Source organism: Cryptotermes secundus, unplaced genomic scaffold (genome assembly GCF_002891405.2).
Source record: "Cryptotermes secundus unplaced genomic scaffold, Csec_1.0 scaffold1695, whole genome shotgun sequence".
Taxonomy (NCBI): Eukaryota; Metazoa; Arthropoda; class Insecta; order Blattodea; family Kalotermitidae; genus Cryptotermes; species Cryptotermes secundus.
Genome location: NW_019725862.1, coordinates 60,225 through 76,015, shown reverse-complemented (window position 1 = coordinate 76,015; position 15,791 = coordinate 60,225). Strand labels below are relative to the sequence as shown.

Here is a 15,791-nt window from a genome sequence, read left to right as displayed (position 1 = left end):
GTAGGTATAAGAACATTTGTTAAGTGCAATGTAGTTAAACTTTAGATGAGAGGACTATATGTGACCGAGAGATTTCAAACGTTGGATGGAGACATTAAATTTATTTTCAGCACATGAATTACATCGCCGGGATTTACAAGTTCTAAATCATACACCGTTGTGTTGGACTTGACAACAAAAGTGAGGGACAATGCATGCTCAGACTGCAGCAGAAGGAGGCAATCGTGCAGAAGATACCGATTTTTATTTTGCTGAAGAGACTGCACCAAGTGCAGGATTTGGCGAATTTCAGGCAAGTATGTGGTGAAAGGTATGGTGCAATTTTAAAATGATCATGGTCGCCGCATTTTCGTTGAGTACTCTGGATGTAATTACAATACGTAAAATATATTCACTATTCCCATTACAAGAAGTAATGTCTCTATTATTCCACATTACCTAAAGTGAACTGATAGCATACATGTTCTATGGATATTTCATAATCATCACTGTTCTGTACCATCTCATTTCTCATGTTTTTCAGAGCATCTTAATGCTTTAAGTGTGCCACTGCATTTTTCATTTTTGGATTTAAACCATAAACATCAATTTTAGTTGCATGTTGATTGTGCTATACCACCAAACCACTGTAAATTAATAGTTTTTATGATATTTCAATATTGATGTAGACATACACATCTCTGGTGACTCTTGTTGAGATTATGCTAGAAATTGCTGTATATCAATTTCAGCCATTTTTAGACATTAAATATCACATTTTAATATACACATTAGAACTCTGATATGATTGAGTGCAGCCATAAGTGATACTGTTCATGGTCAATTATTAAAAAAGAAACTTTGATCTAAAACTCAGAAGGATGAACCCCAATCGTTGAAAGTCAGTAATATTATGATACAGAATAAAAAATGCATTGCAGATGTATTTAACGAATACTTTTATCTCGGTAACTCATACAATTATAGATGATTTAAGCAATAACAAAACTCCTGTCGATAGCAATCCATTATATTATCCAGGCAACAGATACACATCTACTTTTAAATCTATCAAATGGCATTATGTCTCAACTACTGAGATTAGAAAGATAATCAAATCTTTGAAGACTAAGTCTTCACATGGTTACGATGAAATTTCTACAAGAATTTTAAAAGCAAGTATGTCGTATAAATTCGCCACTGACTTACATTTGTAATCGATCCCTTGCCCAGGGAACGTTTCCAGACAGATTGAAATTTGCTGTGGTTAAGCCAATTTTCAAAAGTGGTAATAAATGTGAACCAGCCAACTATATGCCTATTTCATTATTGTCAGCCTTTTCTAAGGTTTTTGAAAGGGTTATATATAATAAATTGTATGAACTATAGACAGTAATCATATATTGGACAATAATCAATATGGTTTTAGACCTAATTCGTCTACAGAAAAACCATCCTTCAAATTAGTAGAGGAAATACTAAAAGCAATGAATAATAAACAGTTTGTTGGAGGAATATTTTGCGACTTACACAAAGCCTTTGATTGTGTCAATTATGATATACTTATAAAAAAATTAGAACTTTATGGAATAATTGGCAAGTTTGGTGCCTTAATTAAATCTTACCTGAATGGAAGATATCAGAGAGTAACCCTTGGCCCTAACAGTTCTATTAATAGCTCATCTAGTTGGGCAGAAGTAAAATTTGGTGTACCCCAAGGTTCAATTCTTGGCCCACTTATTTTCCTCTTGTATATAAATGATATAACAAAGGTTTCAATTAATGGAACAAACATATTCTTGTATGCAGACGATACAAGTATAATAGTGACTAATCCGGAATACGCTGACTACAGATCAACCATGACCAGAATATTTTGCAATATTAATACATGGTTCAGAACCAATCTGTTAAAATTAAATATTCATAAAACCCACGCTCTCCAGTTCACTTTAATGAACTATGAGGATCATAATATGCATAATAATACTGATCAAAATTTACTGACTAACTTAGAGTGTATCAAATTTTTTAGGCCTAATTATTAATAATAGGCTGTGTTGGAAGAATCATATTGATTACCTTGTTACTAAATTGAGTTTGTCTTGCTTTATTATGAGAACAGTTAAGCCTATGATATCATTAAATAGCTTAAGAATGATTTATTTTGCTTATATACATTCTGTGATGACATATGGAATTATCTTCTGGGGCATTCTTTATACATGACAAAAGTTTTTATGATCCAAAAGAAAGTTATAAGGATTATGATGGGATTAAAGAAAAGAGATTCATGTAGAGACTCTTTCAAGGAAATGAAAATTCTGCCTTTGTGTTCTCAATACATATATTCCTTGATGCAACACACTATAAATAACATACATTTGTTTACAAGAAATACGGAGGTACATAATATTGGTACCAGACAGAATGTTAACTTATTTCCACCGAGTACTTCGCTTACTAAAGTTCAGAAGGGTGCTTATTATTCGGGTATAAAAATCTACAATCATCTGCCCAAAGAGCTGAAACAATTATCCAATAACCAGAAATCCTTTGACTGTCCCTAAAAAGATTTTTACATGCTAACTCTTTTTATGCATTAAATGAGTATTTTAATTACAAATGTACATAAATTTTAATGTTTTAATGCCGTATTTTAATATAGTTAGTATAGGAGATGTGAAAAGTTATATTAATTCAAGTTATATTGTAGTTACTTTTAAATTATGTCTGTTAATCAAGATATTATCTTTTTACTTCATATTATTGTATATGTTAATTAATTAATGTAGGTGATCTTCATTATGTAATTTATGTGGCTGTGTATGTATCTGATATGACTATTTCCACATCCCAGGTCTGATACCTGTACGGATATACATGGAAAATAAAGGTTATGTATGTATGTATGTATTCATTCATTCCCTTTATTTTCCATATATCCATACAGGCAAAAATCCTAGGATGTGGAAATAGTCCCTTTGATAATAGATGTATACATATAATAAATTACATAAGTCACACAACCAAAATCACACACACTAGTCAACCAACATACAGATTAGGACAAAAAAACTTATTACCGTTATAATTAATAAACATAATTTAAAAAGAACATTACTATAAAAACTTAAAATTAATACAGTTCCACTGAAATTACCCCAATTAACTGAATTAAATGCATTACAAATTTACACTTATGACCACCTATCTTTCCTTCTTTCCATAAACATCCATACAGGCAACAGACCCAGGATGTGGAAATAGTCACCAAACACATACACAAAGTCACACAAGCCACAGAATGAAGATCACCCACATTAACTATCTAACACATACAACAATATGAGGCAAAAAGATAATATCCTGATTAACAGACATAATTCACAAGTAACCACAATGCAACCCCTCACATCTTCCATACCAACTATATTAAAATATGGCATTAATACATTCAAATTTATGTACATTTGTGATTAAAATACTCATTTAATGCATAAAAAGAGCATGTAAAAATCTTTTTAGGGAACGTTGAAAGGATTTCTGGTTATTAGATAATTGTTTCAGCTCTTTAGGCAGATGATTGTAGATTTTTATACCAGAATAATATGCATCCTTCTGAACTTTAGTAAGTGAAGTACTCAGTGGAAATAAGTTAACCTTCTGTCTGGTACCTATATTATGTACCTCCATATTTCTTGTAAACAAATGTATGTTATTTATAGTGTGTTGCATCAAGGAATATATGTATTGAGAACACAAAGGCAGAATTTTCATTTCCTTGAAAGAGTCTCTACATGAATCTCTTTTCTTTAATCCCATCATAATCCTTATAACTTTCTTTTTGATCATAAAAAGTTTTGTCATGTATGAAGAATTGCCCCAGAAGATAATTCCATATGTCATCACAGAATGTATATATACAAAATAAATCATTCTTAAGCTACTTAAGCGGAATGCAGGTTTTGTCATTTAGGAGAATAATGAACAACATTCTAGTTATAAATTACACCCGTCCCCACACACTTTACTTCCACGCAGTGTATGCCTCGACTAAATTCAGCGGAATGAGTCTTATATCCCAGGGGTACATGGGTGTTGGCTCGCTTACGTCGTTTTTTGGATGCGGGCTCGATCGGTTAACCCCCTAGCACAGGTTCCACATGAACACCCTCACTCCCTGGCTTCTACTCCCTCACTCCCCGGCTTCTACTCACTAACTGACTCCTTACCCCCGCTGCTGCTTCCATAAACGACGTTCTTAGCCATCTCGAACTTTCCACTGGGAGGTTTTCATGACCAAATACACGGACCCCTTCCGGTCTGCACACCTTCTCGAACGTTTTCGAAGCTTCGATCCACAGGTCCTCCACCCCCACAGGCACGGACGAAAGAAGGTATACCTACTCCCCCTTGAATGCAATGGACTCACCAACCTCCCTTCTGTCCCTCGCAACAAAAGGCCAGTTCAGAGGACCATGATCCCTCCGGGGCATCTCATTTCTACAGCTAAACTTAACCGTTACTTACAAACAAATAAAACTTTCCGTGAAGGATGCGTACGGTTACAAAATGTAGTGCAGTTATTAATGTCGATACTAGTCAGTGTATGTTTCAACCACAGACAAGGATTAGCTGTGTGGACAATGTTTTGAGACAAGGGAGGCAATTCAGAAAGCAGTGCGTCCGTGTCTTCGGATGGCTGGAACAGAATTTTACAGGAGGGGAATTTTCAAACTCCCAGAATGCTGGGAGAAATGTGTAGAAAGAAGTGATGATTATGTGGAAAAATAAAGGAAGGTCTGCAGATTGAGATGGTGTATTTGGTTTGTCAATAATAAAGCATGTTACTTTACAAAAAATTGTTGCTCATGACTTTCAGTACCACCCTCGTATAACCGGTCTGAAAAGATGGCTCATCAGATATATGCCTGTTACCAGGTTCGTTATTTTATTGCTTGCTAGTGTTAAGTCAGTAAACTTCCTGTTGCAAACTATAAAGGCAGGCTTGTTACCTTGATTAAGAACATCCAGGTTCAGAAACACCAGATACTCTATGAAGCTTTCCCTTCTGGGACTGGTGCCAGTGCTCCACCATAATATGTGGTGTGCATTGGCATCACACCCAGTGATGAGTTGCTCTTTCCTGCTGCAGCAATAGTTGATGACATTCCTCACATGGAAGGTATGCTGAGGTGATGATAAGCTCCTCACAGCTTTTTCCACTTTTGTATGTCATCTCATCATTGTTGTGTCTCCTAGAGCAGGTCCAACAAAGGTAGAGCATTAGTATGGTTCCTGATATAAATACAGGATCTTGCATTGCCATTGGGTGCAACAGAAAAATTGATTCCCCTCAGTTACTTATACCAGCTATTTTGCCTCCGTAAATCCGAGGTTCCTGAATAAGGGGCCACCATATCTGCCATTACCTCAGCGAGCTGCTGGCATAGGACTGCCATATCTGCTTTGATGTGGTGTAAGTTAATTTGAATGAACTTCATGATTATAAGGTTTTTTTCCTTATGCCTCTTTCATTTCGCTGGGAGGAGGGCCCATTTCTGTCCCCTTTACTTACATACATTGATGCTTCTATGTGAATAATTTTCACTTCTGCTGTGTTTGCCAGTATGATATATTATATTGAAGGGTACAGATATGTAGGAAAACTATTTAAAAGCATCAAATCTTACATATTTAGAAGATGGCTATGAAGTTGGAAGAGGCTTGAGCCTTCACTTCCTGATTTTCATCAAGAGATGAGATGAAAGTGACACAACTTGAAGTGTTAAATGAACCCAAGATATTTTAATGAAGCAAAAAGAAAATTTCGAATAAATATTGTGTGTTATGATGCCATGAGCTGCTATTGCAAAATTTCGTAGGGTGTAATTTCAGGTGGAAGAATGCGTATGGATGCTGAAAATAGTCTGGCCTTTTTCCACTGCAGACCGACATTCAGATTTTTTCGCTGACTTCAAGGAAGAGAAGAAAGTGAGCGCACGATATATGAACAGTCAAAGTAGTCAGCCAGTTAATCAGCAGGCAGTATTGTAAACAGCATTAATGCACAGAGCATGGAAGACAAACTACGGTCAATGGCTTAGTATGGCGACTTCATTTATTTTTCCTGCAACTGGGTATGAGTAATTTTCATGGGGCCCACTCTAGGTTCGATTTAGTCAATCTTAAAATGAGCCATTCGGAGTTTAGAATATTGTGTCCTAATTACTAATATAGTCCTTCAGTCACTGTGAATAACTGGTATCAAACGTATAGGAGTTTTATCGCAAGGCTGTCTAACCTGGTGCCACTTCAGAATATAGCCATTCAGCCCCCAAGTAAATAATCATTACCCACTCCTGCTTTAGAGTGTGGTCAGCATTTTTTTCAGAGATTAATACATATTATTTTACTGATCTGAAGATTAATTTGTGTTATTGTGTGTGGAATTAATATTTTTTTTGGACTCACGAACTCTTAACTTCTCAACTTTTATTTCATTGATATCATGTATTATTGTGTGAACTTCAATTTGGGAGGTTAGGAAGCAGTTTGATATGATATAATAGGCGCTGAGGCAGATTTATTGTAATATATTGCATTTTAAATTAACAGGTATTGTGAACCCACAGGTAGAAATACCAGGCACCATGTGGCTCTGTAGTCCCTAGGAGGGAAAGTGTGCCACTCTGTCAACATGGGTGGAGCGCTGAGTAATTTCTTCCAATCAGGAAGTGCACTTCTCTCAGCTGGTAATCATCGTGGTGTCTCAGAACACACCCGCAGTAAAGTGCGCATCATATTTGATGCTCTCCGGGCCAATCCTAGAGTTACTGTTCAGAGGCTGGAAGGTTTGCTGTCACAGATACCGAAAGTAAGTCATGTAAGAAGTGTTGTACCATAATTTATGAAAACCTTTTTATTTTTTGTAGCCTAAATTGATCATATAAACAACAGGTTCCACGAAGAACTAGAACTTGTATTTGATAAATTCCCGAAGTACCATATGAACAGTTTGTTAGGAGATTTCAATGCCAAAGTAGGTAGGGAAGACATTTTCAAACCAACAATTGGGAATGAGAGTTTGCATGAAATTAGTAATGATAATGGAGTTAGAGTAGTAAACTTTGCCACATAAAAAAATCTTACTGCCAAAAGTAAAATATTCCCACCTTGTAACATCCATAAATTTACTTGGACATCTGATAGGAAGATGCACAATCAAATTGACCATATTTTGATAGATAGGAGATAGCATTCAAGTATACTTCATGTCCGATCCTTCAGGACAGCAGTTTGTGATACTGGCCACTACCTGGCGGTGGCAAAGGTTAACGAAAGACTGGCAAACAACACATAGAGTTTATATGGAGAGGTTTGATCTTAAGAAATTAAACAAGGTAGAGGGTAAACAGCAGTATCATGTTGAAATCTCGAATAGGTTCATGGCTTTGGAAAACTTAGACACTAAGGTGGAAATCTTGGGACACTATTAGAGAGAATATAAAAATTTCTGCTAAAGAGAGTCAAGTATGAACTGAAGAAGCATAAACCATGGTTCAATGAAGGATACCCAAAATCATTAGACCAAAGAGAACAAGCCAAATTGCAGTGGTTACAGGTTCCAAGCAAAATGAGTGGGGTTAATCTGAACAATATAAGACGTGAAACCAGCAGGTATTTCAGGAATAAAAAGAAGGAATATCTGAAAGACAAAATTGATGAGCTTGCAATGAACAGTAAGAACAAGACATTAGGGACCTGTATAGAGGAATAAATGACTTTAAAAGGGGTTACCAACCTAGAAGTAACTTAGTGAAAGATGAGAATGATCTTGCAGATTCCCACAACATTTTGCATCAGTGGCTGCTGTGCCGAGTGGACCCAGTTGGACGCCACCCCCCACTAAGCGAAATTTCTAAGATCCATAAGCTAATTACTTCTATTTGGCATAAGGAAAAATTGCCTGATCAGTGGAAGGAGTCTATTATTGTACCATTTCACAAATAAGGTGATAAAACCAACTGTAGTACTCGTAATTATTGGGGGATATCACTGCTATAAACTTGATACAAAATTTTATCCAATATTCTTCTCTCAAGGTTAAGTCCATATATAGATGAAATTATTGGGGATCATCAGTGTGGCTTTCGACATAACAGATAAACTACAAATCAGATCTTTTGCATTTGTCAGATATTGAAAAAAAAAATGGGAGTAAGTGAGACTCTGTAGACTTCAAGAAAACCTATGATTCAGTTAGGAGGGATGTATTGTACAATATTCTGATAGATTTGGGGGTACCCATGAAACTAGTTAGGCTGTTTAAAATGTGTTTTAACTAAACGTATAGTAAAGTCCATGTATTTTTTTTATTGCTAGTGGGGTGGGACTAAGTCCCTTTTACTGCAGCCACTTCTGGCCTATTGTACCAGACCCAGATGATAGGTGAGGGTGATTGTGGAGCATTTGGTGGAATGAAGATTGACAGGGGAAACTGAAGTACTCGGAGAAAACCTGCCCCAGCGCCACTTTGTCCACCACAAATCCCACTTGACCAGACCTGGCCATGAAGAAGACAATTTAGCCTAATTGTAGTCATTGTGTAGCTTATGACACTGTGTAGTTTGGTGTATGAATGTTTCCTCAAATGTTTACACGTATACAGCTTGTCAAGACAAAAATTAATATACACATCTCTTCAGCCTTTTTATGTTGACTGAAAAATCACAGCTGCTTGAAAAAATGTAACACAGTAAATGTTTCTGTGTGTGAAGTTTCTCTCTTTTTCTGGTGAAACTTACAGGTACCATGGCATGATGTTCTTGATTGGTCACCAGTTTGAGCTGTTAATTAGATGTGTATACATATGTCTTGTGGCTGTTCCATATTTGACCTTTGTGGTGCACAGCGATTTCAGTATACAACATGCATTGCCTCATACCAAGGCAAAACATACTACCTAGAGAAATAATTATATATATAATCGTTACAACAGTAATGTCACAGCTTTATTTCTGCAGAATGAAAACATCCTGTTAGTCCATAATGAAGAAGGCTATAACCTACTCCAGAAATGTGTGGGAATTAACAATGTGGAGATGGTTCGGTGGATCCTGTCCCGTAATCCAGATGTGAACAGAGGTGCATGCTCTTTACCACTACATATTGCAAGCCTCAAAGGGTGAGTTAATAATTTGTGTTAATGTTAAAAAAATTAACATGTTCTATTTTAATTTTAACACTATGAGTACAGAGGGTTATTTAAACTTGCCAACACCATGTGTTGGAGAGTTGAAGAGCAGCAGCTGTATTTAAATTCCAGAATAAAAATATTATTTTTATCAGTTTCTCATACATAAACATGAAATTTTTATATGTGGACTTCTATGTCCTAGATATATACAGAATATATAAACCAGTGTTTAGAAATTGAAGTACCATGCTTACTTTTAGTTTTTTTTAGTGTAAATCTTCATACTTCTGTTGTAATACAAATACGCTAGAAATCTGTATGCATGAAACAGAGACTTTTATCACTTCACTTACGTTTTACAGTTAACAATACAGTTAACTTCAAACTATTACTTCTGATAGTTCAAGAACCTTATCTGTTATATTTATTTGTTGTTTAGCATTTATATTAGTTCTGTTTCAATTCAAATATTTCATCACTGAAAAACAGAAGAAATATATTTTTCGATAAATTGTTGTCTCAGAGATGTGAATTTGAATTCTGATAAGCCAGAAGTTCAGTTGTCTTTACTGCAACAATATTTTATTTGTTTTTAATTTAATTTTTGGAAATTTTCTTTGTGCCATCACATCCTCTCTTGAATTGTGATCGAACGGGCTACTCCGTCCCACTCATGTTGATGGATGTTGATTATTTGGAACATTCAGCAGTACCTGAATGCCAAACTACACAGCATCACATCCCAGAAGATTATAATCTTCATTCAGCATCACTTGTGTCAGAATCAGAGTGATTCACTTTTTCAGATATGGAACTGTTATTGGCATTCTTAGTTTTCCCTCTTCTAACTTTACCCATACTTTGACTAAGATTGTTCTCCCTTTTATATAGGCTGTTCACTTATTCTCAGGTATGGTCTCAAACATGTCTGGGTTGCTAACTTTTCTATGTACAGATGAAAAACATAATCTTTCCTTAAGTTCAGACTTTGGACTTGAAATGAATATTGAGTCCTTATATAATTCTGTACCCATGTTAAGCAGATTTTCTGGTGGGCCAGTACAACACTGTCATTAGCCTTGTCACTGATGGGCAAAGGCTAAAATATCAGCAGGATCAGTGGAGGCATTCACCACAAACACGATTTTTCTTTTACGAATATGAACAGTCCGGAAATTATTTGTGCGGACTCTGATGAAAAGTAACATGAAGTGTATGGATGAAAAGTTCTAATTGTTGTGTACAGTATCATAAACCTGATGTATTGGAACTGGAATATCTTTGTGTGGCATAAGCATATTTTCCTGAACCCTTACCAGTTCACACTTTTTTGGTGTGTTATAGTGGTCCAGTCCAACTTACTATTACAAAGAATCTTTTAAAAAAATTGTCAGTAGGTAGTGGTTTGATATGAAATTATTTCTGTCAGTAGAGCTTGTAGATTCACAATAATAAGTGTGATTTTCATTAATAAAGTCCATACAATTTGTGTGAGACCCTGCATATGGCAGATGTCCATATTAGAGCAAATGCTGTAACAAAACTGAATGTTGTGGCTGTCTCCAGCATTGGATTGAGTAAAAGAAAATGTTATGTCAAATTAATCTCTGGACTGGAAAGGTTTAATACATTTTCTTTGTGCACTGGTGGACAATCTTGTCTTCTGTCTAAAATTGTAAGGATTGCAACACAAATTTTTTTGTTTTGTTTAGTATAGGTGTGAAACCTGGTCTGTCATGTTAAAGGGAAGAATGTAGATTAAGGGGTTTTGGAACAGGATGCTTAGGAAAATATTTAAACCTAAGAGGGAAGAAGTGATGGGAGGCTGAAGAAAGCTACATAATAAGGATCTCCATAATTTGTACACTTCTGCAACTATTATTACGATTGCAACTCATGGAGGATGAGATTGTGCAGGGAATGTAGCATGGGGGCTCAAGAAATGCATGCAAATATCCTGGTATGAAAACTTGGAAGAAAAAGGATAACGCGGATGATGTAGACATGGATGCAAGTTTAATATCAAAATGGTTCTTAATGAAATAGGATTGAAGGATGTGTACTGGATATTTGTGTCACAGGGCAGCAACATATTATGGAATCTTGTGAGCATGATAATAATCCTTCAGGTTCCATTAAAGGTGGGAAATTTTTTGGCTACCTTAACAGCCATTAGCTTCTCAAGAAAGTCTCTGTTCCATGGAGTTAGTTAACCCTTCAGTGCGGGCATTTAAATATCGCTGTTGTGGGGCCTCCTGTGGTAGTATTTTTTAATTGCCCATTTAAATTTTGCTCTAAATTATATTATGTATCATATCTTTTGAACTATATGAGATACAATTATGAATTTTTGACTGAAATCATCTTAAAAGATGGTTTTATAATCTTACCTTATAATATGAGTGCCCTGTATCTGAGCGATGGAAGCAAGTGGATTAGAATTTGAGTTTCATGTAGTATTTCTTGAAACATCCATGTAAACACAACCCTGCCTCACATTCACTACACCAGTAAATAGATTCGTACCTTTTACCATGTTTTGTGAACACCACACATCTTTTTTGAGGCTTTGCCTTTTTCCTTTGGCTGGAATACGCTCCAGGAAATGTCGTTCTGTGAGTCTTTTAGGTGGCGGCTCAGTGACGGACGGCCATATACAGGATGAGGAAAACCAGAACCATGTTTTTCCATGAAGCCTTGCGCTAGTGAAAGTATGAACTCTAGTGTGTTCATGTTTTTGTTATTCGGGAGACAACAGTATATGACCATTGCGTTATGTATTGCTACATTGAGTAGGCTCTTGAATAACTTCTGATACCACTTAGAACTCTTCTTTCGTTCAACCAAGTACGGCTGTAGCATTTGATCCTTCAGATCCACTCCTAGCATGTTTTTGTTGTAATCACAAACAACCACGGGCATTTTTTCTTGTTTGTTTGCTTTATTCACAACCACACCATATCACCTTTGTGGGATGTTGATATGATAGTCACTTGGCCATCGTAACTGTGAGGTCACGCATTCTATTTAGACTGACTGGCAGTGCTGCAGGATCTTGAATCTTATGGTTACACGAACAGAGAGCATATTCTTTTCACAACAGCCCAGTGCAATCATCGTCATGCTGGCGTGTTTCGTCGATATTTATGGACCTTTAAAATTAAGCTTACAGCTTGGCGTATGGTGTACGGCAAACCGCAGGTAGGATCATTTAAATACCAGCATGCCATATTCGGCAAACCGCGCTGAAGGGCTAACACAGATCTAACTCATGATGTTCCTTTTAGTTAAAGGTTCCTATAATATGATTAATATGATTAAATGTTGGTAAATAGGTATGATGATTGTGTGGAAATTCTGTTGAAATATGGAGCAAAGATAGATGTTGAGGCACGTATGTGCTGGCCTGGTCCTCACAACCAGAACTGTGAGGAGAGAGGCAAATACTGTGTCCAAGATGAATCCATGGCTGACAGGTCGAGTGATAAATTGCAGAGTTCTCTTTTATATGCAATTGATGGTGATCAGGTAGGTGCATACATACATCATTCCATCATTAATGCTACAGAAATTTAATGAAGTTGACATGCATGAGGAGGGGGTGGCTGTGGAGATTGTGAACAGTGCCACAGCTCCAGAATCTTTCTCAGAAGGTTTCTGTACTTTGCATAAAAAGAGTTGGTATGTAAGTGGTGGTTCATATTTGACCCAGCATTTTGGAACCTATCTTGTGCTCACTTTTAAAAGTGAAGGGCAAATAAATGATTGTCTCTTCACTGCCAGCAAAGATGTTTGCATGTAAGAGTTTGTTTATCAAGTCTTGGTGATTGTCCATAATAAACTTGTCAGCTTAGTTAAAGTGCATGTGATTTGACTGATGTTTACAGTTGCTGAGGAGATTGCTTACTTTGTCAGGGCTTTGTGTGAATGAGTACGTGACTCGTGCATTTTGTGTTTTCAACAGTGCATCATTCTCAAGCTGTACTCTTGAGTCTTTGGTGAATATCAGTCAGTTTTGAGCCTTCTTTTCACTGAAAATTTGATTATACGTTGCTGTTCCACTTTCTTACTAGCATCTACTGATGCCATCTTGCAGAATGACTAAGCACATATGCTCAGGTATGGTTGATGTTTGGAGGAAAGGTATATGGCATGATTGCAAAAACGATATTGCATCATGTTATTGTTTAAATGAAACAATGAAATATCTGGACCATATTTGAACCACTTATATTATTTTTCTGTTCAGCTTTTGCTTTGTTGTAATGTGTGTACTTGCTTTAAATGTTCATCTCCTGCAAATCTGAAACTTCTATGACTGCAGCTTTAACATTTATTGACTATACTTCTGTCTGGAAATTAATTGAATATTGGAGAATTAATATAATATTTATTATCTTTTCTTGATTTGATTTAGAATTCAGGGTGCAGGAATTTTGTCTCTTTTTTTTAAAAAATCTCTGGAATTAATATATTGTGACATGTAGACCCATTGTTAAGTAACAGCTGTGTAAATAGGTGACAGAACAACAGCTGTTGCTAGGTAACACATCAATTGGCATGTTGTTTCCCCTGTAACAAGAGAACATGCAGTAATGGAAGAGACATTTTCTGTGCGGTCCATACCAGGGCTATATAACGAGGACCAGCTTCAACTACAAGAAAGCCCGGAGATGGCAGTTAGAAGAGTAGGAGATTGTTATGAGATGGCCGCCAGCCTGGAAAGATGTGAGCCCAGCAGCAGTGGGAAAGTCCACTGCTGGAAGACACTATGAAGCAGAGCATGACTGAGAATACAAGTCTTTGTGTGATAGTGGTCTGTAAAGTGTAGTCACAGTTGTAAAAGTGACCAATAAATCTGATTACTAATCGAAACCCTGTCTCTAGTCATTCCATCACATGATGACATGCAAGTCTATATAGATGCACGTGTCTTACGAAACCTTTCTGTATTGTCTTCTGTTAACCTCAGAGTTCTGTGTTTCACCCGATATTTTGAGCAATTTTTGCTGAGATATTTAGGGTTAGGCAATTACACAAGGAAACATTCTTTTCAGGTGGATACCTTGGAACTGTTAATGCGACAAGGAGAAGTCCACTGGTTACCATGGCAACAGAAGCGACCCTTGTTGCATATTGCTTGTGAACGTGGGGCATGGAATTGTGTGAAGTTTCTGGTGTCTGAGAGGTCTGAAGAAATTAATCAGTGTTACGATGAATACTATCCTATCCACCAGGCGGCATTACATAACATTAAGTTTCTTGATCTTTTGATAAGGTGAGTACATCATTTAGTAAAGTTTATGTTCCCAATTTGATGATAATTTTCATTAATGTGTTCTTAAATTGAAAAAGTGCATAATTAGAGTTTTCTTATACTGTATTCAGTGAGGCATAATTACATATTGTAGCAGTTATCAGTTTATGTAAGAATTAGTGTCCTACCATCCATGACCACATATGTTCTTGAGGTCAGGTCTCTGTTCACTCATTACTTCATTGCTGTCTCACTGTTTACTCACTGCACTCACTTTTTCTGTTATCTTCCCTACACTGCACTGAACTGAAAACTGACTCACTGCTCACTTATCTGCTCTCTGCTGCACTATACTTAACTGGGCTGCCCTCATGCAAGGATTTGACAGCTACTCTTAAAGGTGCATCAAACTTTGTGAAATTTCTGTTGAATTTGTGTGTGAGCTGAGTGACCTCTCAAACATTCTAGAAGAAATGGTATTTATATTCCATTGCATACACTGCTGTCTACCATATCCTGCTCCCATGACAGTACTGTTATGTTGATGTGTATTTTTTTTAACTAATCCTTTATTGATCGTTTACTTGCTACATGTTTTGCCACAGGTCTGCGTCTCTTACAAGATGATCGTTTTGCTAAAATATGCTGATATATGTTTAGGTTTAAAGTTTGAATTTATGTGATTTTATTGTGAATACAGCTGTGGAGCAGAAACTAAGGTTCGTACTGCAACTCAGCAGATGACAGTGCTGCATATAGTATTCCTTATTGGCCGAAAATCTGCTGAGGATACGCTTCAGACATGCAAACTACTTCTGGAGCATGGCCTTCGTGAGCTTATCAATGAACCTGATTCTTTGGGAAACACTCCTTTGCATGGCCTGATTGTGAGATATGCTTTGGAAGAGGCCCGCTATGGCTACGACCATGAAAACCAGCCTTGGAACAAATGGGATGTCTTGCATCTGGTGAGTGCATACAGCATTAACAAGGTAGGTTGCAGTAAGTTGAGGAGTGCAAGTACTTAGTTTATGGTAAAACACTTATGGGATTACATAATGCTGTCACATATATGGAGTGTGACTATAGATGAGTTTTGGATTGATGACTGGATTTATTCGAATCTTTGATACAGAGTGTGACTACACTTTACAGCTCACTGTTACATACACATGCATGCACACACTCACTCACACTCTCTCTCTCTCTTTCTCTTTCTCATGAGTGTGTCTTCAATGATGTTGCTTTTTAGCAGTTTCCAACAGTGGACATTCTCCTTCTTCTGGGTTCCCGAACTGTCCCCAGCCTCAGCTACCAGCGTGTCATAGCAACAGCTTGCAACAACTGAGCTGC

At 36.7% G+C, this 15,791-nt stretch overlaps 1 protein-coding gene across 3 annotated transcripts in view; it reads left to right on the top strand.

Annotated features, from left to right (window-relative positions):
• The window catches only part of LOC111863822 (ankyrin-3), a 29,708-nt gene that overhangs the window by 426 nt on the left and 13,491 nt on the right, over window positions 1-15,791 (top strand). For 2 of the 3 annotated variants that reach the window (XM_023850548.2, XM_023850547.2), the window contains exons 2-7: window positions 111-292; window positions 6,618-6,859; window positions 9,009-9,169; window positions 12,517-12,709; window positions 14,239-14,459; window positions 15,139-15,406. In XM_023850548.2, the coding sequence (XP_023706316.1) occupies window positions 6,683-6,859; window positions 9,009-9,169; window positions 12,517-12,709; window positions 14,239-14,459; window positions 15,139-15,406 (1,020 nt within the window). In that variant the 5' untranslated portion in view covers window positions 111-292; window positions 6,618-6,682. Of the gene's footprint in view, window positions 1-110; window positions 293-6,603; window positions 6,860-9,008; window positions 9,170-12,516; window positions 12,710-14,238; window positions 14,460-15,138; window positions 15,407-15,791 lie in introns of those variants that run through there. The other variant, XM_023850549.1, reaches the window with a different exon arrangement.